Genomic DNA, 22,317 nt, shown 5'->3' with positions numbered 1-22,317 from the left:
CCCGCCACCACACCCGGCTAATTTTTTTGTATTTTTAGTAGAGACGGGGTTTCACCGTGTTAGCCAGGATGGTCTCGATCTCCTGACCTCGTGATTCGCCCGCCTCGGCCTCCCAAAGTGCTGGGATTACAGGCGTGAGCCACCGCGCCTGGCCCAATTTTTGTGAAGTTTTTAACGTAAACAATTGGACCTTCTAGAAATAATTATATATATGTTAGTTCTTTTCTAATATTTTTACCTTTTTTTCTCTGAAATTTGTCTTATGTAAATTTGATAATAAGTTTTAGTGCTACTTTTCTCATTTCTATCAAGTTTTTCTATTTGCAGAAGCCAGTATTTATTTATTTATTTATTTGAGACAAAGTCTCACTCTATTGCCCAGGCTGGAGTGCAGTGGTGAGATCTTGGCTCACTGCAACGTCCGTCTCTCACATTCAAGTGATTCTCTTGCCTTAGCCTCCTGAGTAGCTGGGACTACAGGTGCACGCCACCACACCTGGCTAATTTTTGTATTTGTAGTAGAGATGGGTTTCACCATGTTGGCCAGGCTGGTCTCGAATTCCTGACCTCAAGTGATCCACCCACCTCGGGTTCCCAAATTGTTGGGATTACAGGAGTGAGCCACCATGCCTGGCGCCAGTATTTATTTTAAGAATTCTATTTTTTAAATTAACACACACTAGAGTTGATTGTTTTTTTGGCAGGGGGGGTTCTGCATGTACAGCTCTATTCATGTTAACATATCTATAGATTTGTATAACCACCATCACAATCAGGATACAGAATAGATGTTACCCTGAAAAACTCCCTTATGCTATCCGTTTTGAGTCACATCTTTCTGCTATCCCTAAACCCTGGCACCTACTGGTGTCTTTTCTGTCACTATACTTTTGGCTTTTTGAAAATGTCATATAAATAGAGTCATACAGTAAATATGTAGTCTTTCAGATTGGCTTCTTTAACTTGGCATATATCATTTTTGATTCATCCAGTTGGTTACATGTATCAGTAGTTCATTCCTGTTTATTGCTGAGTAGTAGTCCATTGTATGGGTGTATCACAATTTGTTTATCTCCAATATTGCTTTTAAAACACAAAATTCAACTAAGGTGACTGATTATGCAGAACTTCTAATTCTACCCTTATAGAATCTGCAAGAGGCAGTGATAGTGAAGATGAAGTTTTACGAATGAAACGCAAGAATGCAATTGCATCTGATTCAGAAGCAGATAGCGACACTGAGGTGCCAAAAGGTACCCCATTATTATTATTTTATATATATATATGTATATTTCCATACCTTTCTGCATTTAACTGTAGTGCATTTCTAACCCTGAGTGTGTTTATCCCAGATCACAAGACCCACAGAAGAGTGTGGATATACTCGGTGTACTCAGAGAAGTTATATAGCTATGAGAAGCTGCTCATGCTTAATTAGTTGAATAAGAACCTGCTTCTTTGTAGTTTTTTTTTTTTTTCCGAGATGGTATCGCTCTGTCACCCAAGCTGGAGTGCAGTGGCGCAAGCTCAGCTTATTATAACTGCTGCCTCCTGGGTTCAAGCAATTCTCCTCCCTCAGCCTCCTGAGTAGCTGGAATTACAGGAACGTACCACCATGCCTGGCTAAATTTTTTGTATTTTTGGTAGAGTTGGGGTTTCACTATGTTAGCCAGGTTGGTTTCGAACTCCTGATCTCAAGTGTTCCGCCCACCTCAGCCTCCCAAAGTGCTGGGATTACAGGTGTGAATCACTGCGCCCAGTCCATTTATAGTTAGAGTGAATTCATTATTAGGGGGCTGGCCTTCTTATTGGGGTGGAGGTTACAATGTCCATTCTTCAGTTTGAATAATGCAGTCTCAGTGTTTTGTTCCTAAGTTCTTAACAGATGAAGAAACTGATTCTTTGAGCTGTGAGTTAGATGAAGAGCTCATAAAAACCCAGTGTTGGCCAGGTGCAGTGGCTCACGCCTATAATCCCAGCACTTTGGGAGGCCAAGGTGGGTGGATCACTTGAGGCCAGGAGTTCAAGACCAGCCTGGCCCACATGGTGAAACCCTGTCTGTACTAAAAATACAGAACATTAGCGGGGCGAGGTGGTATGCATCTGTAGTCCCAGCTACTCGGGAGGCTGAGGCATGAGAATCGCTTGTACTTGGTAGGCGGAGGTTGCAGTGAGCCAAGGTCACACCACTATACTCCAGCCTGAGCAACAAGAGTGAGACTCTGTCTCAAAACAACAGCAACAACATCACCTACCACCACCACCACCACCACCACCACCTGGTATTATAAGTTGGAAGGATGAAAGTAGTTCTACCAGCCAGGTGTGGCAGCTTCCTTTTTCCTGCTTCAGCCTCCCAAGTAGCTGGGGTTACAGGCACCCATCACCATGCCCAGCTAATTTTTGTATTTTTAGTAGAGATGGGGTTTCACCGTGTTGGTCAGGCTAGTCTCAAACTCCTGACCTCAAGTGATTCACCCGCCTTGGCCTCCCAAAGTGCTAGGATTACAGGTGTGAGCCACTGTGCCTGGACTGTAATTTTGAATCTGGGATAGACGTATGGAAAATAGGGGTCTGTGGAGTGCTTCAGACCCAACTTTGAGCATCTAGACTGTAGGAAACATTTGGGTTCCTGGGGAATAAAGGAAGGTGGGAGAACAAGGATGGTGAAAATGAAAGGAGAAATAAGTGCCTCCTGTGCAGCTTGCCTTTCACTAGATTTGCCCCCTTCCCTCTCCCCACACTGTCTGGTTGGGTCTTTTGAGAGCCAGGCTCAGCATTATGTTTTGGGTGGTTTTCTGATGCTGGTCCAGAAACCTTGGGAATGTGCTGAAATGATGAGCTGTGAAGAACCTTAGTTACAGATAGTAACACTAATGCCTTTTTCCTTCTGCATTGAAGATAATGGTGGAACCATGGATCTATTTGGAGGTGCGGATGATATCTCTTCAGGGAGTGATGGAGAAGACAAACCACCTACTCCAGGACAGCCTGTTGTAAGTCAATTACTAACATGAACTTATTCAAGGCCAAGTATAAAGTTTCAAAGGTGAAGAGTCTCCTTTATTCTAAGAAAGGAAGTTGATAACTGAATTCTAGTACAAAAATACAATGAACAGATGACTTTCTTCATTATGTAGGGAACTCTTGGTTATAAGGGGAATGGAAATAATTGCCAAACGTGAGGTTGGTGTCATGCCTTAGGGGACTGAACTGTGAGGACTTGTGATTTGAGAACCATTGACTTGAATGTTTTTCTTGCTCATGCCAAGAAGTGTCTGCTATGTTGATAATCTTCTCTGGTTTTAATTGATAGAGTGACTTCATATTAAAGTGTTAATTTCACACTTTTGTTGATGAGTATTTGGAAGATAGATTTATCATAAAGGAGATAGTTTCTTGAACTGAGGTATCCAAATTGATCTTGTTTCCCATTTTGTGTGTGGGTGGGTTCGGATGGGGACTGGGGGCTTCTTTAGTCCTAAAGTGATATCTAATTATGTTTCTTGCACCCCAGAGTAATTAAAGTGTGGAGGTTGAAGGAAGCCATTTCTAAGGTCCCATCAAGCTCCAAACTTCTGATTCTTTCACTAGGATGAAAATGGATTGCCTCAGGATCAACAGGAAGAGGAGCCAATTCCTGAGACCAGAATAGAAGTAGAAATACCCAAAGTAAACACTGATTTAGGAAACGACTTATATTTTGTTAAATTGCCCAACTTTCTCAGTGTAGAGCCCAGGTAAGGAAATCAATTAAAATTTTTTCAGGATGTTGAATAGAAATACATAGAATGTTTATTTTTCTTATTTCGCATTGAGTTTACAAATCACAAAAATGGAAAATTGATCATGTATCTCTGAAAAAATTAGTCAAGCACATCCTGAGATAGAAAAAATATGTATTGGTAGGGGAGGCTTTTAATGCTATAACTGTTTTGAGCAGTTTGATACTTTCTTATGAATTAACAGACACCACAGGTCTTCAAGATACTTTTTTAAGTAGTACAACCTTGAAAAAGCTGAAATTGAAAGTGATGAAATTTGCTAGAGAAATGCCAGTGTCCATTGTAGCAACTAATGTTAGTCTAGAAAAGGTGATGATTTTGGACAATTAGACAGTGTTTGATGGGTATTATTTACTAAGTTTATTCAAACTCTTGTGCTTTTAAAATTTTTTTTCCCACAGGCACGATGATGTGGAAAACTAGAGCATATGTTGCCTATTCTTTGGCAGAATTACATAAGAAGAAGAAAGGATATTTTGAATATTTACCCTTGCTTGTACTTTATTTCAAGCAATATGTATTAACAACAAGTTTTAAGAAGTAAAATTATTGGCTGGGCATGGTGATTCACGCCTGTAATCCCAGCACTTTGGGAGGCCAAGGTGGGTGGATCACCTGAGGTCGGGAGTTTGAGACCAGCCTGACCAACATGGAGAAACACCCTGTCTCTACTAAAAGTACAAAATTAGCCAGGCATGGTGGCACATTCCTGTAATCCCAGCTACTCGGGAGGCTGAGGCAGGAGAATCGCTTGAACCCGGGAGGTGGAGGTTGCAGTGAGCCGAGATCGTGCCATTGCACTCCAGCCTGGGCAACAAGAGCAAAACTCATCTCCAAAAAAAGAAAAAAGTAAAATTACTACTTCCTTGAAATTAAGCATGAAGATATTGATCATTATGATTTTTTAAATTATGATTTTTTGATATAATGGTGTTTATTAATAGAGATGTTATTACATAACAGTAATATTCTTTATAAAATATGATTAATAGTTTATTTGGAAAACAATTTGTAGACCTTTTGATCCTCAGTATTATGAAGATGAATTTGAAGATGAAGAAATGCTGGATGAAGAAGGTAGAACCAGGTTAAAATTAAAGGTACCATTTCATGCTTTTTCCTTTTATAAAGTAAAACCTGGAGAACTAACTTGAATCTTGAGCTTTTGAAAGTGATTTTTTTAGGCCGGGCACGGTGGCTCAAGCTTATAATACCAGCACTTTGGGAGGCCGAGGTGGGCGGATCACAAGGTCAAGAGATTGAGACCATCCTGGCTAATACGGTGAAACCCCGTCTCTACTAAAAATCCAAAAGATTAGCCGGGCATGGTGGCGGGCGCCTGTGCTACTCGGGAGGGTGAGGCAGGAGAACGGTGTGAACCTGGGAGGCTGAGCTTGCAGTGAGCCGAAATCCAGCCACTGCATTCCAGCCTGGGAGACAGCAAGACTCTGTCTCAAAAAAAAAAAAAAAAAAAAAGAAAGTGATTTTTTCACCTAACACTTCACTATATGACTGTGTTCTTTTGATTGCTTTTGTTGACTATTAGGAGAAAATTTTATTGTACTAAATTCCCATTAATGCTTGTCTTTGATACCTCATACCATCTGGTCACACTATCCAAGGAAGGCCTCTAATCTTTTAAGTAAGGAGGCTGTAGGTTGAGTAGAAGTTTCATCTTTTTATTTTGAGATACGGTCTTGCTCTGTCATTCAGGCTGGATTACAGCAGTACAAACACAGCCCTTGGCAGCCTCAATGTCCTGGGTTCAAGTGATCTTCCCATCTCAGCCTCCTGAGTATCTGGGACTACAGAAAACATGCCACCATGCCCAGCTTTTTTTTTTTCTTCCCGTAGAGATGAGGTCTTAGCTGTGTTGCCCAGGTTTATCTTGAACTTCTGAGCTCAAGTGATCCTCCGGCCTTGACCTCCCAAATTTGTTGGGATTACAGGTGTGATCGCTACTGCACTTGGCCAAGTAGACATTTTAGAATTGAGTTGTACAAGGGAACAAGAGGTGGTTGAATGCTTGATACTGAAACCGGAATTATGCATTTTCAGTTCTTAAATTTGAAGGATTTCCCGTAAATTTCTTATTTTCCAGTGGGTATATATATATTTTTTGAGATGGAGTCTCGCTCTGTCGCCCAGGCTAGAGTGCAATGGCACAGTCTCGGCTCACTGCAACCTCTGCCTCCTGGGTTCAAGTGATTCTCCTGCCTCAGCCTCCCAAGTAGCTGAGATTACAGGTGCACACCACCATGCCCAGCTAATTTTTGTATTTTTAGTAGAGATGGGGTTTCACGATGTTGGCCAGGTTGGTGTTGAACTCCTGACCTCAGGTGATCCACCCACCTCGGCCTCCCAAAGTGCTAGGATTACAGGTATGAGCCACCACACCCGGCCGTGGTACCTTAAATAGTATTAAATTGTTAGAAAGGGATAGTCTGGCATGTTTTAGGTGCTGAATTTTTATATTTTTAATAGTACCATCTCTTCAATGTGGTGGATTAACAACTACCTAAATAACCTTGGTATAAGATGGTTTCTATCCAAAAACTTTTCAGTAGACTTCATTACTCCTCTTAATAGAAATGCAAATCAAATAAGAAATTGAGATAAACAGATGCCAATAATTTGTTCAAGATCACACAGTCAACGGATATAGTGCTTACACTGTTTTTTTGTTTTTCCTGTCCTCCCTCCACTACCCATCTACTCACCTCTGTTTATTAGCCCATCCATTTATATTATTTCCTTGAGACATGTGGATGTATTGATTTAGGCTTGTATCAATATATCTATTATATTTTTAGACCATGTGATACCAGATGCTAGTATGGGTATCAAACTTCGTAAATAAGGCTGGACATGGTGCCTCATACCTGTAATCCCAGTACCTTGGGAGGCCGAGGTGAGAAGACTGGCCCAGGAGTTTGAGACCAGCCTGAGCAACAGAGAAAGACCTTGTTTCTATTAAAAATAAAAAAAATTAGCCGGCAGAGATGGTGCGTGCCTGTAGTGACAGCTACTCCAGGAGGTTGAGGTGGGAGGATTGCTTGAGCCCAGGAGTTTGAGGCTGCAGTGAGCTGTGATTGTGCCATTGCACTCCAGCCTGTGTGGCACAGCAAGACTCTGTCTCCCAAAAAAAAAAAAAAAAAATTTATAAATATGTATTTCACCCTAAAATTTCAGTGCATCAGACTATAAAATGTTGATGTTTAACATAAACTATTGTCTTAAAACCTTGGTGTGTGACAGAAAATAACCCTGGACCCTTATTTTCTTGAGTGATGTTTAAGACTAGGCTGACCAGTCTTAAAGCATGTTGTAGTTAATTCTTTAAGAACAAGGAACCATGGAACCAGGTACAGCTTATGTACCTCTCTGAGGTTCCCCTGTCTTCAGAAATACTATTATGTGTCCTTCATCCCGATAGATTAGGACCTAGCAATGCGTCCTATTATAGAATAATTACTATTTGAATCACTTTATGTAATAGGAAGCATTTTTTTAGAATGGCTTCTCGATTAATAATGGCCTATTCGTGTTTTTGTTTTTGTTTTTGTTTTTGAGATAGAGTCTTGCTCTGTCGTTGCCCAGGCTGGAGTGCCGTGGTGCAATCTCGGCTCACTGCAACCTCCGCCCCCTGGGTTCAAGCGATTCTCCAGCCTCAGCCTCCCAAGTAGCTGGAATTACAGGCACGTGCCACCACACCCGGGTAATTTTAGTGTATTTTTAGCAGAGATGGGGTTTCACCATGTTGGCCAGGCAGGTCTTGAACTCCTGACTTCAGGTGAGCTGCCTGCCTCGGCCTCCCAAAGTGTTGAGATTACAGGTGTGAGCCCCCCGCCTGGCATATTTGTGTATTTATATGTGGCCAACCTATTGTATGAGAGGGAAGACAGGAATAGTGACAGATTGTTTTGTTTTCAGTCCTTACTGAGGAAAATTTCAAACATACGCCAAAATATTAAGAACAGTAAAATAAACTCTCTCATGTGCCCGTGACCCACTTCAACAGTCGTCAACAATCTTTTGTCATCTCCATATTCCCCACCCCAGCTTCCCCAGACTATTCTGAAACAAATTTCAGGTATGACGTCATATTTAATTCATGACTATTACGGAGTTATTCAGTCAGCATACTTTATAGCTATTTGTGAGGAATAAATAGGGAAAGAAGAAAAACCGGAAGGGGGAATCATTAGGACCCAGTTGCACAGACATTTGCAACTAAGGGAGTGGAGATGCAGACGATCTCCTTGGGAGTGGGAGCAGCTGTGTTTAGGATTGACACTGGGGGAACAGGCAGAGGGAAGCATGGTCTTGGCACTGGCAGTTTTCACATTGTTGGCATCTCTCTGTTGCCAGCTTCATTCTCATTCTTTCTATCTTGTCTGTCCTGTTTTTACTCTCATTGTCATTTTAGTGGGTTTCCAGGAGGCAGCAGTGATAAACTGCATGTGTTTAGCATGCTGTGTTTTCCTGGAGGTCCCACTGACTTTCATTTCAGTAACAGTGGTTTTCATTTGCCAACTCTGTCTGGTGTTTCTCCACCATGCAGGTAAGATAGGCTCTAAAACTATTGAAATCTGGGGTTTTAATTTTCATAGGGTACTTATTTATCCTTGCTCATATATGGGAAGTTTTTCTCTTTGTGCCAATTGGCAGAGTTTTTGGTCTCATTTTTCTAGAGTTTTTAGCTCTGTGAGAGAACCTGCTTTATATAGGGGTTTCAGTTCAAAATTTCTGCCTCACATGGACTCAAGTTTTATCGCCTGTCCCTTGTAATTCTTACTGTGTCTTAACGTATCTCGAGGTTACTGTACATTTAGTATCTGCCATCTGCTCAAATGCTCTAAGCTTTCTGTGATTCTGATACTGGGAGTTCAGAAATTCACTTAAGCGTATTTTTTCCCCTGTTTTAATTTATCCAACATCTCTAGGTGATTAAGAGGGTTTCAGTGTTGTTCATTTTCCTGCCACACATACATCTGTCACCTCTGTATGCTTATTCTGTGATTATGTGCCTCTTGAGGAAAAAAAAGATGCATAGAATCATTTAAACTGTAATTTTCTAAAGTACTTGTGTTGTGAAACAGGTAGAAAATACCATAAGATGGAGGATACGCCGGGATGAAGAAGGAAATGAAATTAAAGAAAGCAATGCTCGGATAGTCAAGTGGTCAGATGGAAGGTGAGCACAAAATGCCTGAAGGGTATTGACATACCCAGAATGTCAGAGGGATCAAGTTTGGAAATACTTTTTATGTTTAAATTTAGTATTATTAGTTTTAGAAATGGGGTCTCACTCTGTTACCCATGTTGGAGTGCAGTGACATGATAATAGCTCAGTGGAGCCTCAAACTCCTAGTCCTAAGTGATCCTTCCACCTCCCAAGTAGCTGGGACTTCCTGGTGTGTACCACCCTGCATGGATTATGGAAAAAGAAAAAAAAAAGCCCGTGCATGGCAGCTCACGCCTGTAATCCCAGCACTTTGGGAGGCCAAGGTGGGTGGATCACGAGGTCAGGAGTTCAAGACCAGCCTGGTCAAGATGGTGAAACCCTGTCTCTACTAAAAATTAGCTGGGTGTGGTGGCAGATGCCTGTAATCCCAGGTACTCTCAGGAGGCTGAGGCAGAGAATTCCTTGAACCCAGGAGGTGGAGGTTGCAGTGAGCTGAGATCGCACCACTGCATTCCAGCCTGGGCGATAGAGCAAGATGTCGTCTCACACACACACACAAAAAAAACCACTTCGTAGACACAGTTCTCCATAAGTTGCTTAGGCTGGTCTTGAACTCCTGGGTCAAGCGATCCTCCACCTCCCAAAGTGCTGGGATTAAAGGCGTCAACCACCGTGCCTGGCCACAAATTGACATTTTAGAAAAATTGCCCTTCACTGGGACTGTAGTAGAGCCTGGTAAATGTCCCAGCATGTGTTACTTCTTTGTAGTCAGTCAGTTTTTCTCATTATGACTTATTTTCTTTCCTTCTGAATTCTATTTAAAGAGAGAGAGCAGCAGTTGAATCACCTGTTTTATTTTGTTTTGTTTTTCCCTTGAGATGGAGTCTTGTCTTATTGCCCAGGCTGGAGTGCAGTGGCACGATCTTGGCTTACTGCAACTCCACTTCCTGGGTTCAAGCAGTTCTCCTGCCTTAGCCTCCCGAGAGCTGGGACTACAAGTATGTGCCACTACGCCCAGCTGATTTTTGTATTTTTAGTAGAGATGGGGTTTCACCATGTTGGCCAGCCTGGTCTCAAACTCCTGACCTTGTGATCACACCCGCCTCAGTCTCCCAAAGTGCTGGGATTACATGTTTGGGCCACCGTGCCCAGCCTGAATCACCTTTAAGTGAAGTAAGATGGTAGAGTGAAAGCTTTATGACTTTAGTATATGAACTGTTTCTTCTTTCCAGCATGTCCCTGCATTTAGGCAATGAAGTGTTTGATGTGTACAAAGCCCCGCTGCAGGGCGACCACAATCATCTTTTTATAAGACAAGGTACTGGTCTACAGGGACAAGCAGTCTTTAAAACGAAACTCACCTTCAGGTAACTGTTACTATTATTATGTATTATTTTTTATGGTAAAAGCAGTGAAACATAGATGTTTCTGTAATGCCTGCCACCTGATTGATGTGACCCCACGGTATGATTCAGCAAGAACCAAGATCTTGTGCATAGTTCTGATGGTTCAAAAGGTATTTTGTCAAATACACTGAAAGTTGCTATTTCTTAGGGAACCAGGTCATGCTAACCAGACTTACAAGAGAATGTCAGTGTATTTAATTCCAGTGACTATTATAACTGCTTTGGGTAATGCTTATCTTTAGAGGGGGCACAATAATGTTGGTTATGGTTTAGCTTTTTGAAATTGTAAAGGTCAACGTACAGGCTTTGGAATCAGTTAGGCTCATATTTGAATTCCGTTTCCACTTGTGTGACCTTGTGCCACTTTCTCAATCTCTTTTTGCCTCAGTTTCCTAAATCTATAAAATAGGATAGTTATATTAACAATATTAATATATTAATACTAATTAAAAGTAATGGCAAAAGCCATAATTACTTTTGCACCAACCTGTAGTATCTAATTAATGTTGCTTGAGCTTATCCATTTATTGCTAGAAGGTGATCATGCCATACAGTCTTTTACTCCAACCTTCTGTTTTTCATTTGTGGAATAAGAATGTCTCAGTGAGCCATAGAATGAAGAAAACTCACAATCTTCCACCTGGTATCTTCAGTCGAGTGTCCCTGCCTGTTTTTTCAGGTGACTAGGAAATGGTCACTGGGCTCTTCTGTGACGTGGGTATCACTGGCTCACAAATGTATTTGGTAAACAGTGAGATGCTCTTCATTTATTTCCTGGCAGACCTCACTCTACGGACAGTGCCACACATAGAAAGATGACTCTGTCGCTTGCAGATAGGTGTTCAAAGACACAGAAGATTAGAATCTTGCCAATGGCTGGTCGTGATCCTGAATGCCAACGCACAGAAATGATTAAGGTATGTTTGCTAAGCCTTATCCTGGGATTCTTTGTTAATTAGGAAAGTATTTCCCAAAATGCTTGTTCTTCATCTCTTATTGGCCCACCTTTTCCTCTTCCAACTGACATGAATAGGGACCTGGCTTCATTTCCTCAGCATTCGCCAAACAATGCGTGATGAGGCGATGACAGTAAAACAGACACGGGGCTCAAGTTCTCTCTTCACCAGGCCCTGAGAGTTCAGCAACAAACCAGTGATTGAAATATCTGAATTTTCATTTATAAGTTCAAAGATCATTAAGTCTTCTATGTGTGGTTTAGAATCCATGTCAGAAGTCAGTTGGAGATACTAGAGAGTAGTGTAAAATAGAGACTAGACCAGGAGTTTGAATGAGAGAGTGCCTAAAGGAGACTCTGGTAAAGAATAAGACGACCTTATGAGTTTTTAAGGTCAGTTTGTAACATTCTACCTGGTATATTTTCAAATGTGACCCAACTGTTAATTAGGCACAAGTTTATTTGGGGCATTGTACCTAATCGATAGAGCACGCGCTCATGTTGGCCATTGGCCTTTCCTGCAGCACTGGATTTGAGAAGCCAGATGCAATGGTACAGGCTCATCATTTCTCCTCTCCATCTTCTCTAATCTCTGCTAGATTTTGGCCTTTGCCCAACCTGCCTTTGTGATTATGTTGTTTAGTGAAGCAGGGCATGGTGAGGCTAAGACAGTCCAGTTGCCTCAGGGCCTTTCTTACTAATCTTATGGTCAGGCTCTGCTGAAGGTTTGGCTCTGAGCCCTTACTTTTTCTCCATCCTGTATTTGTTCATCGAGACAGATTAAACCAGATCTAATAGCAGTACCTAACCCAGTGGTATATAGGGGCATTTGCTTTGGAGCTGGGCTTGTTCCATTTCCCCACCTTTTCTGTACAGGCTAAGGGAGCTGGAGGAACCTGCAGATTCCAGCCTCAGCATTACTGGAGGAGCTCTTGAACCACTTTAAGCATCCCCCTACACCCTCCTCCATGTCCCCAGCTCCTGTGAAAATGTAGACAAGGAGTCAGCTAGTTTGTTCTTAGTCCCTGTACTACTGACAGTGATTTTTACTCTAACCTCCGTACAGCCACATATTACTTAAAACAATCTGTTTCATAGAATTTCTAGCAATAGATGTGGAGCTGTGTATGATAATACAGAGCAATTGGATGAGGAAGACCTTCAAAGAAATCCCAGAATATCCCTGAAACCTACTCCAACCCTACCCCTACCCCCAGCCTGGTTTCACATCAAGATGCAGAATGCCAGGCAGTGCAAAAGAAATGAAAGCTCTACCTTGTGGCTTTAGGACACTCCCCAGCCTGTCATCAGGAGCCTTGAGGGGCTGAGGGGCTGGGACCAGAATATCTGGAACTATGGGGGTTTGGTAGAGCTGGGGCAGATCAGGTGTCTGTGGTTCAGGGATGAACAGGAACAGCCACTGCTGCTCCAGGGAGTCAGTTTAGGTGTCTGCTGGGCATGGATGGGGTTTCTCAGGCGGGTCGCTTCTCTCTGGGTTAAGTGGCAGCACAGGACACCAGCACGGCTCCCAAGGACACACCTGTGCCAATGCCAGTTGGGCCGGTTAGTGTCAGGCCTCCCTTCTGCTGCTTTACCCTTGTGTTGCCTTCGCTCCTGCAAACCAAACCAGAGGGTCCATGTGGAGCCACAGAGGTGTGATGGGGAACACACACGGGACAGCCGTTATCTTGACCAGACATTACATGCCAGTTGTGATAAAAGTGGGTTCAAGTGGGCACGAAAGTAGCTCCTTTTTAGGTCAAAGAGGTTATTTGCTTCTTTACAGAAAGAAGAAGAACGTTTGAGGGCTTCCATACGTAGGGAATCTCAGCAGCGCCGAATGAGAGAGAAACAGCACCAGCGGGGGCTGAGCGCCAGTTACCTGGAACCTGATCGATACGATGAGGAGGAGGAAGGCGAGGAGTCCATCAGCTTGGCTGCCATTAAAAACCGATATAAAGGGGGCATTCGAGGTGAGTCATGTGTGGAAATTACATTTCATCATTTTGGGATTCTGGACTTCATCCTGGCATTGGATGTAATCTGACTGCCAAGTCAATGGACCTTTTTTTTTTTGAGACAGAGTCTCGCTCTGTCATTCAGGCTGTAGTGCAGTGGCGTGATCTCGGCTCACTGCATCCTCTGCCTTCCGGGTTCAAGTGATTCTCCTGCCTCAGCCTCACGAGTAGCTGGGATTACAGGTGTGCACCACCACACCCGGCTAATTTTTGTATTTTCAGTAGAGACGGGGTTTCACCATTGGCCAGGCTGGTCTCACACTCCTGACCTCAAATGATCTGCCTGCCTTGGCCTCCCAAAGTTCTGGGATTACAGGCGTGAGCCTCTGTGCCTGTCCAGGACATTTTTAAAGAACCGGTTGTCATGAGTGATCTTAGTTCATTCAGGTGAGCGTGAGAGGTAGAAACTGCTGTTGTTCCCACTTTGGGTTTTATCCCTTGAGCTTCTGCTTTCTGACTTGAGAATCTGTCAATTATATTGGAACTTCTGTCAACTTTTTTTTATTACCTAATTGGGAATCAAGAAATTAAACTATTCTGAAATTATGTGATATTTTCTTTCATTCTTCTTCTATATTTCTCTTAGATTTTCTTTTGCATATTTCCTCCTTTCGCAAGTATAAGTGATTTCTGATGGTTACCGTTTTTTCCACACATACTGAATTTTAGGCAGATGCTCAACACTTGACATACATCCTAAACTAACAGCATTATGATCTAGCTGCTCTTATTTCCTTGTTCTTATTGCAGAAACTGAGACTTTGAGAGGCTGAATAACTTGCCCAAAGGCACATAGTTGCTAAGTGGTCAGTTCTTAAACCAAGGTCATCTGACTTCTGAGACATCTGTCCCACCTGGTTCTTACCCAGGGGTTCCCCCAAGCCAGTAGCAAGAAGACGTGCTGAAAAGCGAACTAAAAAGACCTGGTTGGCCTCCTGACCCTGCCCACTCTCATCTCAGTCCTGCCACTTTTTGGTTGTATAACTTCTGAAGAGTTACATAGTCTCCCTTAACTTCTGTTGCCTCATCATGACAAAAACAACCTATTAATAATGGTAGTTAGAACATCAGGTTATTTTGAGGATTACATGATATAATACATTTAAAGTACTTAGCCCAGAGCCTGGCATATAACAAGTAAATTTTTAAAACACCCAAATTTATTTTTCTCTGACTCTCCCATGAAACTCATTTCTCCTTTTCTTGTAGTGACTGCATTTGGTCTGGTGACCTGTTACATATTACCTACCTATTATTTATTTGCCACAGTACAGAGACCCTTTCTTTTTTGTCAATGCTGATTTCCTATAGAAAAAGATTCAATTGTGTGGAAATAAACCACACAAAAATTAAATAAAAATTTTAAAAATCCAAGGATGCTTTAAGGGAGAGAGGTATGTAGCATTCAGGTCACCAGAGATTAAAAATCTAGCACGAGTCTAGTAGTGCTCAGATCCATACAGTAATCAGATAGACAAGGAGTGGGGACAAAGGGAAGGCTTTGGGTTTTGAGGGGAGGGGCTTGGTTTAAAGTCCTCGGCTCTTATTCCACCCAGAGGTTCACCTGGGCTTGGGCAGTGGAGCAGATGGGTGCCCCTCTGCATCTCTCTTTGAAAGGTCTGCCTGGCAACAAACGGTCTTTACAGGAAACACTTTCTTACCAGGAAAACACTTTCTTGCTTTACCTTCAAAGCTCATTTTGGAATTAACTGTTACCGGTGGAAGAATGTCTCAGGCTTTAATAGTTGACTTTGGAAGAGAAGGGTATCTGCCTCTTTAGACACCTTGCACACAAGCCTTTTTGATCTTTAAAAGTGGTCAGGTTTTTGTATTTTGAGAGGGTAAGTCTGCTTCATTTCAACATATCTAAAATTTATATTTATCTTTAAATCAAAAACTTTAAAATTATTTGGTTCCCCTGGGAGGAAATATACAGAGGGAACTAAAGATATTTATGAGAAGAAAACATTTAAGAATGAATAGGTCACTGTCTTTGAAAGTCACACAGCTGGGCACAGTGGCTCATGCCTATAATCCCAGCACTTCAGGAGGCTGAAGAAGGAGGATTGCTTGATTCTAAGAGTTCAAGAGTAGCCTGTGCAACATGGCAAGACTTCATCTCCACTAAAAGGAAAAAAATATTAGCTGGGCATGGGTAGGTAGTGCACACCTGTGGTCCCACCTACTTGGGAGGCTGAGGCAGGAGGATCACCTGAGCCCAGGAGGTCAAGGCTACATTAAGCCATGATTGTGCCACTTCTCTCCAGCCTGGGCCTCAAAGCAAGACCCTGTCTCAGGAAAAAAAAAAAAAAAAAAGGTCACTCACAATCTATACTTTTGCTTTCAGAGGAACGAGCCAGAATCTATTCATCAGACAGTGATGAGGGATCAGAAGAAGATAAGGCTCAAAGATTACTCAAAGCAAAGAAACTTACCAGTGATGAGGTAAGACCAAATTTATTCAATTCTAGGGGTTTATCCTGTACTCAGGAGCCAACTGCTTTGAATGAAGAGCTCACAGATCAGGCAGGTACAAATTAGTTGTCTACACATTTCACTGAAATCCAGCGAGATAAATGCAGTAACAAGACAGAGTGCTCCAGAGGAGGGTCTGATACCAGTATTTAGAGAGGTAATGAGACTTCTTGCTGGGTGTTGAAGAGTGATCAGAAACTTGCTGGGCAAACTGTCCTATCTCTGGTAGGTCACTCTGGATAGATGGAAAGGCCTGGAAGAAAAGGTGCAGGTCCCTGACATACCAAGGCTCATCCAAGAGAGAGTGATGGATCATTCAGTGTGGTAGACCAGAGGGTGTATGTCCTTTTTGTAAAAATTCTCGGTATTTTTTTTATTAGGAAAATAATTCATTCTTGGTTAGAGGTGGTGGCTTATGCCTGTAATCCCAGTATTTTGGGAGGCCTAGGCGGGCAGATCGCTTGAGCTCAGGAGTTTGAGACTAGACTGGGCAACACAGGGAGACCCCATCTCTCCAAAAAAGTACAAAAATTAGCTGGGGGTAGTGGTGTGTGCCTGTAGTCTCAGCTACCAGAGTCTTGAGGTGGGAGGATTGTTGGGGTGGGAGGACTGTTGGGGTGGGAGGACTGTTGGGGTGGGAGGACTGTTGGGGTGCGAGGGCTGTTGGAGTGGAGGATTGTTGGGGTGGGAGGACTGTTGGGGTGGGAGGACTGTTGAGGTGGGAGGGTTGTTGGGGTGGGAGGATTGTTGAGGCTGCAGTGAGACATGATTGCACCATTGCACTCCAGCTTGGGTAACAGAATGAGACCCTGTCTCAAAAAAAAAAAGAATTCATTCTTATGTTGGGAAAACATATTTTCTTTTTATTTAGATGAAATAGTATTTGGCCAGGCACGGTGGTTCACGGCTGTAATCCCAGCACTTTGGGAGGCCGAGGCAGTTGGATTACCTGAGGTTGGGAGTTCGAGACCAGCCTGACCAACATGGAGAAACCTCGTCTCCACTAAAAATACAAATTAGCAGGACATGGTGGCACATGCCTGTAATCCCAGCTACTCACAGCCTCAGGAGACTGAGGCAGGAGAATCGCCAGAACCCGGGAGGCAGAGGTTGCGATGAGCTGAGATCGCGCCATTGCACTCCAGCCTGGGCAACAGGAGTGAAACTCCATCTCAAAAAAAAAAAAAAAGTATTTGAAATTGTATTGAGTAATAAATTGAAATAAGTTTTCATTTATTATTGACATAAAATAAATTATTTTAACCAGTATTCTTTTCATATTATAAGAGAATAGGCCCTGAGAATTTTTCTTTTTCTTTTCTTTTTTTTTTTTTTTTTTTTTAAGACAGAGTCTCGCTCTGTCGCCCAGGCTGGAGCACAGTGGCATGACCTCGGCTCACTGCAAGCTCTGCCTGCCAGGTTCACGCCATTCTGCCTCAGCCTCCCGAGTAGCTGGGACTACAGGCGCCGCCCGCCACCACACCTGGCTAATTTTTTATATTTTTAGTAGAGATGGGGTTTCACCATGTTAGACAGGATGGTCTCGATCTCCTGATCTCGTGATCCGCCCGCCTCGGCCTCCCAAAGTGTTGGGATTACAGGTGTGAGCCACCGCACCCAGCCTCTTTTTCTTTTTCTTAATACCCCAGCGAGTATTTAACACCCCACTGGGTGATGTGGAGATACTGAGAAAGTTAAAATCTTTATTATACCAGTGAAATACTATATAAAGTGAAATACTATATATGGTAGAGCAGATGGTGAAAAGTGATAAGGAGACAAATTATGCAGGAAAGGGATATAGAGAATGTTCTGGGGGGTCTTGGGAGTTGGGATGTTGTACTTTTAGAAATACTGTTCAGGGAAACTCTCACTGGAATGGTGATCTTTGAGTAAACATCTGAAGGTAGTGACAGTGAGCTGTTCAGCTCTCTGGAGAGTGTTGCATGCAGAATTAGGAAGTGCAAAGGCCCTGAGGTGGGAACCTGCCTGGCATGTGTGAAGAAAGCACAGAGGCTGAAGCTGGAGCCTTGTGAGGGAGAGGGCAGAAATATGATGGGGCCAGATCACCTAAGGCCTCACACCATTTGTAAAGCCTTTTTTTTGTTTTTGTATTTTTTGTAGAGACACAGGGTTTCAGCATATTGCCCAGGCTGGTCCCAAATTCCTGGACTCAAGCAATGTGCTTGCCTCAGCTTCCCAAAGTGCCGGGATTATGGGCATAAGCCACTGCGACAGACTGATTTTTTTTTTTTATTCTGAGAGGTTTTCGTTGGAGGTTTTCAGCAGAGAAGATATGATTTAACTCCTAGTAGGATCACTGACTGCTTTGTTGAGAGTATGTTGATTGTGCCTGTGAAATAATGGCCTTACCTGTTTCCCAGGTATCTATAGATCAAGGTAGCATAGCAGAGCTAAGAGAGTAGAGGCTTTGGAGTCTTAAAAGACTACCTAGGTTTGAATCCTGCTTCAGAAATCTTTTATCTTAAATATCTGGTTTTTCTGAACCTCATTTTTCTCTAAGCATTGCTGTAAAATTAAAATTTTATATCATATGATGTGTATAAATTAATATAAAGTTTTATTACATATAGTATATATAAAAGTATATAAATACATATTTATATTATGAAGATATTACTATTTCAAAGTGTGATGAAATTGGAATTTTTAAAAGGCACATGGAAGCAGATTGTTGACCATTTCAGTTTGTTCTCTGACAAGTACGCCTAAACTCTCTAAGATAAGGACTTCCCTTAAGTATCATTCAGGAGTAAATCAGTAATGTACCAGACAACATGATTATTAGCAATTAAAAATTGTAACTAATTTTTTAAAAATTCTTATTTCTATCCTTTACCCTAACTGGTACCTTTGTAAAGCTATGTAGCTGAAATTCCTATTTTCTTCGTTGGTATCTTTATCTGAAATATATTTTACCCTCTTGAAACATTTTCAGTGGTTATGCAATTTTAGAGCAATTTTCTTTCAGGAGATTTTTGGCTTCCATTATTGAAAAATGAGCTTCCTAATGGTGATTTCTTTTGGCACTTTGAATATGCCATCCTCTGCCTTCTGCCCTCCATTGTTCTGATGAGAAGCCAGCTCTTTATCGTCTTGAGATTCCCTTGTATGTGACCAATCATTTTTCTCTAGCTGTTTTCAGAAATTTTTCTGTCTTTCAGCATTTTTACTGTGATGTATCTGCATGTGGTTCTCTTTGTATTTATTCTACTTGCAATTTATTGAGCTTCTTGGATGTGTAGGTTAATGTTTTTCAACCTGGGAAGTTTTCAGTCATTGTTTCATTTAATATTTTTTCTGCTGTTTTCCCTCCTCTCCTGCTGTTCCTATTAGGTGTATGTTGGTGTGTTTAGTGGTGTCTTGCATTTCTCTGGGGCTCTATTCATTTTTCTTCATTCTGTTTTCTCTGTTATTCACACTGCATAATCTCTTTGTTCCATCATCAAGTCTGCTGATCCTAGTTCAAATCCACTATTGTGCCCCTCTGGTCACATTTCATTTCAGTTACCCTTTCAGTGTAAGAATTCCCATTTGATCCTTTTTTTTTAAAAAAATCATTTCTATCACTTTATTGATATTCTCTCTTGATAATACATTGTTATCATGCCTTTCTCTTCTTCTTTTTTTTTTTTTCTTTGAGACAGGGTCTCACTCTGTTGCCCAGGCTGGACTGCAGTAGCACGATCTTGGCTCACTGCAACCTCCACCTCCCAGGTTTAAGCGATTCTCTTGCCTCAGCCTCCCAAGTAGCTGGGATTACAGGTGTGTGCCACCACGCCTGGCTAATTTTTGTATTTTTAGTAGAGACAGGGTTTCACTGTGTTGGCCAGGCTGGTCTTGAACTCCTGACCTTGTGATTCACCTGCCTTGGCCTCCCAAAGTGCTGGGATTACAGGTGTAAGCCACTGCGCCCAGCCTATTTTTTATACACAGAGGGTCTCATTTTGTTGCCCAAGCTGGTCTCAAACTTCTGAACTCGAGGGATCCTCCGACCTTGACCACCCAAAGTGCTGGGATTACAGGCATGAGCCACTGTGCTCGGCACCAGACAAAATTTGTTTGTTGGTTTTTTTTTTTTTGGAGACCAAGTCTCATTCTGTTGCCCAGGCTGGATTGCAATGGTGCCATCTTGGCTCACTGCAACCTTCACCTTCTGGGTTCAAGCAATTCTCCTGCCTCAGCCTTCCTAGTAGTTGGGATTATAGGCACCCACCACCATGCCCAGCTAATTTTTGTATTTTTAGTAGAGATGGGGTTTTGCCATGTTGGTCAGGCTGGTCTCAAACTCCTGACATCAGGCGATCCACCTGCCTTGGCCTCCCAAAGTGCTGGGATTACAGGCGTGAGCCACTGCGCCTGGCCAAAATTTGTTTCATTGTTCTGCAACATACTTGTTTTAAATTAGATGAGGCAACATCTTAATGATACATTTATAGTGCTGAACTGTTGGCAAACGTGAGTCCTCATCTAAGCTGATGCTATTTTTTTCTTGGCAAATAGAAACTGTGAATGAAAATTGAGAAGTGTCATGGGACTTCTGTCTATTCCTAGTATTCTCAGAAATGAGTTTTTGTTTGTTTGTTTGTTTGTTTGTTTGTTTGTTTTTTTAAGTGATCCATCAGATAGCCTTCTTCTAGGCTGGTCAGTTGCAAACCTATACTGCCTGACTTAAAAATGCCTCTTGGGAATGGCCACCTAGCCGTCACAAGAACCACCCTCTACCTCCGTTACCCAAATACTCTCTTTCAGGTCTTCCTGCACTCTTCCCTTTCCTGCCCTAACAACAAAGATTTTACTTCTGCCTGGACCTCTCAACCCCTGCCACTACCTCTTCATGTTACCCTAGTGTGAGTCCTGGTCATGCATTACAATGGAAGAAGGAATGGGAGCATTCCTGTTCTAAGTCCCTCTCTGTGCTTTGCACACTAAAGCCCGCCCAAACATCAGGAGCCTGGGTATGCCTCTGATATTAAGGGGAGTTTTCAGACCCCAGGTCCACAGCCCAGAGAACACCATTATCATCATAGCATGCCTTGAAATGGGGGTAAGGGCCAGTCTATAGTACAGTGAACTGCATCAATTTTGGTGCTACCCTTTCCCACTTGTATGGCCTTGGGCCAGTCATCTCATATTTCTGAGTCTATTTCCTCATCTGTTCAATGGAGTTTATGCTCCCTGTCTTGTAAAAATGTTGCATTACAGTATTAATAAACAACAGATTTGAAAGTAACACAATAGGTAGTAGCTGAACAAGAAATACTATTTTCCCTTTTCCAACAGAGTCTAAGTTACCAAAAAGAAGAAAAATGTAAAGGAGAGCTTTTTCTTCTCCCTCATTTTTTTAAGTAGTTAAAAATTTACAAAATCTCAATTACCTCAAAGATCTAGATAAATAGGTAGGGGGAGAAACTGTGCGCTGGTACTCTGTTCTCCAGGAGTCTGGGAAAAGGGAAAGACCCAAACTGAAAGAAACATGGAGACAGTGGAAAGGAGAGGTATCAAGGCCAACCCTCGGCTTTCTTAGACAAAAGAGGTACCTGCTGTGAAGGATTAGTTAGAATGTGGTGCCAGGCAGCCTTCTCTCTGTGTCTCTTTCTCCAGCTCTCCCACTTGAGACTCCATTTCCCCTTTGACAACCCTGCCTTATCTTCATAACTGTGGACTGTTTCTGTACCTACAGGGACCTGCATTCATGACTGTATTAGCAAGCTTTCTTTTAGACTTAATAAACATATTTTTGTCATTTACTGCATTTATATATGACACTGGGATCCATTCCAGTTATGTTCAGTAAGGCAGCATCCCACACGTGTAATTTCACGATATGAAGTCATCCTGAAGGATTCTGTCACCTTTCTAAGTCCTGGGAGTCTGAGAAATTATACACCTTTGCTCTGTTTGATGGCTGACTGGCTGGCTTGCTTATTTATTTGTTTGTTTGTTTGAGATGGAGTCTAGCTCTGTTGCCCAGGCTGGAGTGCAGCACCGTGATCTCGGCTCACTGCAAACTCTGCCTCTTGGGTTCAAGTAATTCTGCCTCAGCCTCCAAATCTACGCCCAGCTAATTTTTGTATTTTTTAGTAGAGACAGGGTTTCACCATGTTGGCCAGGCTGGTCTCTAACTCCTGACCTCAAGTAATCTGCCTTCCTCAGCCTCTCAAAGTGCTAGGATTATAGGCACGAGCCACCACACGTGGCTTATTATTTATTAAACATTTTTTTGGTAGCAATTATTATTATTTTTTTTGTGAAGACAGATGTCTTACTATGTTGCCCTGGTTGGTCTCACTCAAACTCCTGGCCTCAAGTGATTCTCCCGCTTTGGCCTCCCAAAGCCCTGGGATTACAGGCATGAGCCACTGCGCCCATTCCCTTTGTTGTGTTTTTCTGTGCTTATGTGTAGCTGCCAGAGAAGTCAGTCCTTAGCAGGCTTTTTTTTTTTTTTTTTTTGAGATGGAGTCCTGCT

At 42.3% G+C, this 22,317-nt stretch overlaps 2 protein-coding genes and 1 long non-coding RNA gene across 4 annotated transcripts in view; 1 reads left to right on the top strand and 2 right to left on the bottom strand.

Annotated features, from left to right (window-relative positions):
* Positions 1-11,038, bottom strand: part of MAPK6 (mitogen-activated protein kinase 6) — a 146,103-nt gene extending 135,065 nt beyond the window's left edge. Inside the window, exon 1 of the mRNA XM_011928628.1 lies at positions 10,867-11,038. The gene's annotated coding sequence lies outside the window, so the exon portion shown is untranslated. The remainder of the gene's footprint in view (positions 1-10,866) is intronic.
* LEO1 (Leo1, Paf1/RNA polymerase II complex component, homolog (S. cerevisiae)) overlaps positions 1-22,317 on the top strand; it is a 42,903-nt gene that overhangs the window by 18,041 nt on the left and 2,545 nt on the right. The window contains exons 3-11 of one of the 2 annotated variants that reach the window (XM_011928629.1): positions 1,149-1,253; positions 2,902-2,996; positions 3,595-3,740; positions 4,801-4,885; positions 8,888-8,982; positions 10,206-10,340; positions 11,161-11,296; positions 13,121-13,307; positions 15,700-15,797. In XM_011928629.1, the coding sequence (XP_011784019.1) occupies positions 1,149-1,253; positions 2,902-2,996; positions 3,595-3,740; positions 4,801-4,885; positions 8,888-8,982; positions 10,206-10,340; positions 11,161-11,296; positions 13,121-13,307; positions 15,700-15,797 (1,082 nt within the window). The remainder of the gene's footprint in view (positions 1-1,148; positions 1,254-2,901; positions 2,997-3,594; positions 3,741-4,800; positions 4,886-8,887; positions 8,983-10,205; positions 10,341-11,160; positions 11,297-13,120; positions 13,308-15,699; positions 15,798-22,317) is intronic. The other variant, XM_011928630.1, reaches the window with a different exon arrangement.
* LOC105502223 overlaps positions 15,794-22,317 on the bottom strand; it is a 13,204-nt gene continuing 6,680 nt past the window's right edge. Inside the window, exon 2 of the long non-coding RNA XR_001000301.1 lies at positions 15,794-16,080. This is a non-coding gene — a long non-coding RNA (uncharacterized LOC105502223). The remainder of the gene's footprint in view (positions 16,081-22,317) is intronic.

The sequence above is a fragment of the Colobus angolensis genome, unplaced genomic scaffold, assembly GCF_000951035.1.
Source record: "Colobus angolensis palliatus isolate OR3802 unplaced genomic scaffold, Cang.pa_1.0 Scaffold78, whole genome shotgun sequence".
NCBI classification, from domain to species: Eukaryota; Metazoa; Chordata; class Mammalia; order Primates; family Cercopithecidae; genus Colobus; species Colobus angolensis.
Note: the sequence above shows the minus strand (reverse complement) of the source record. Positions and strands in the feature narration are given on the sequence as shown.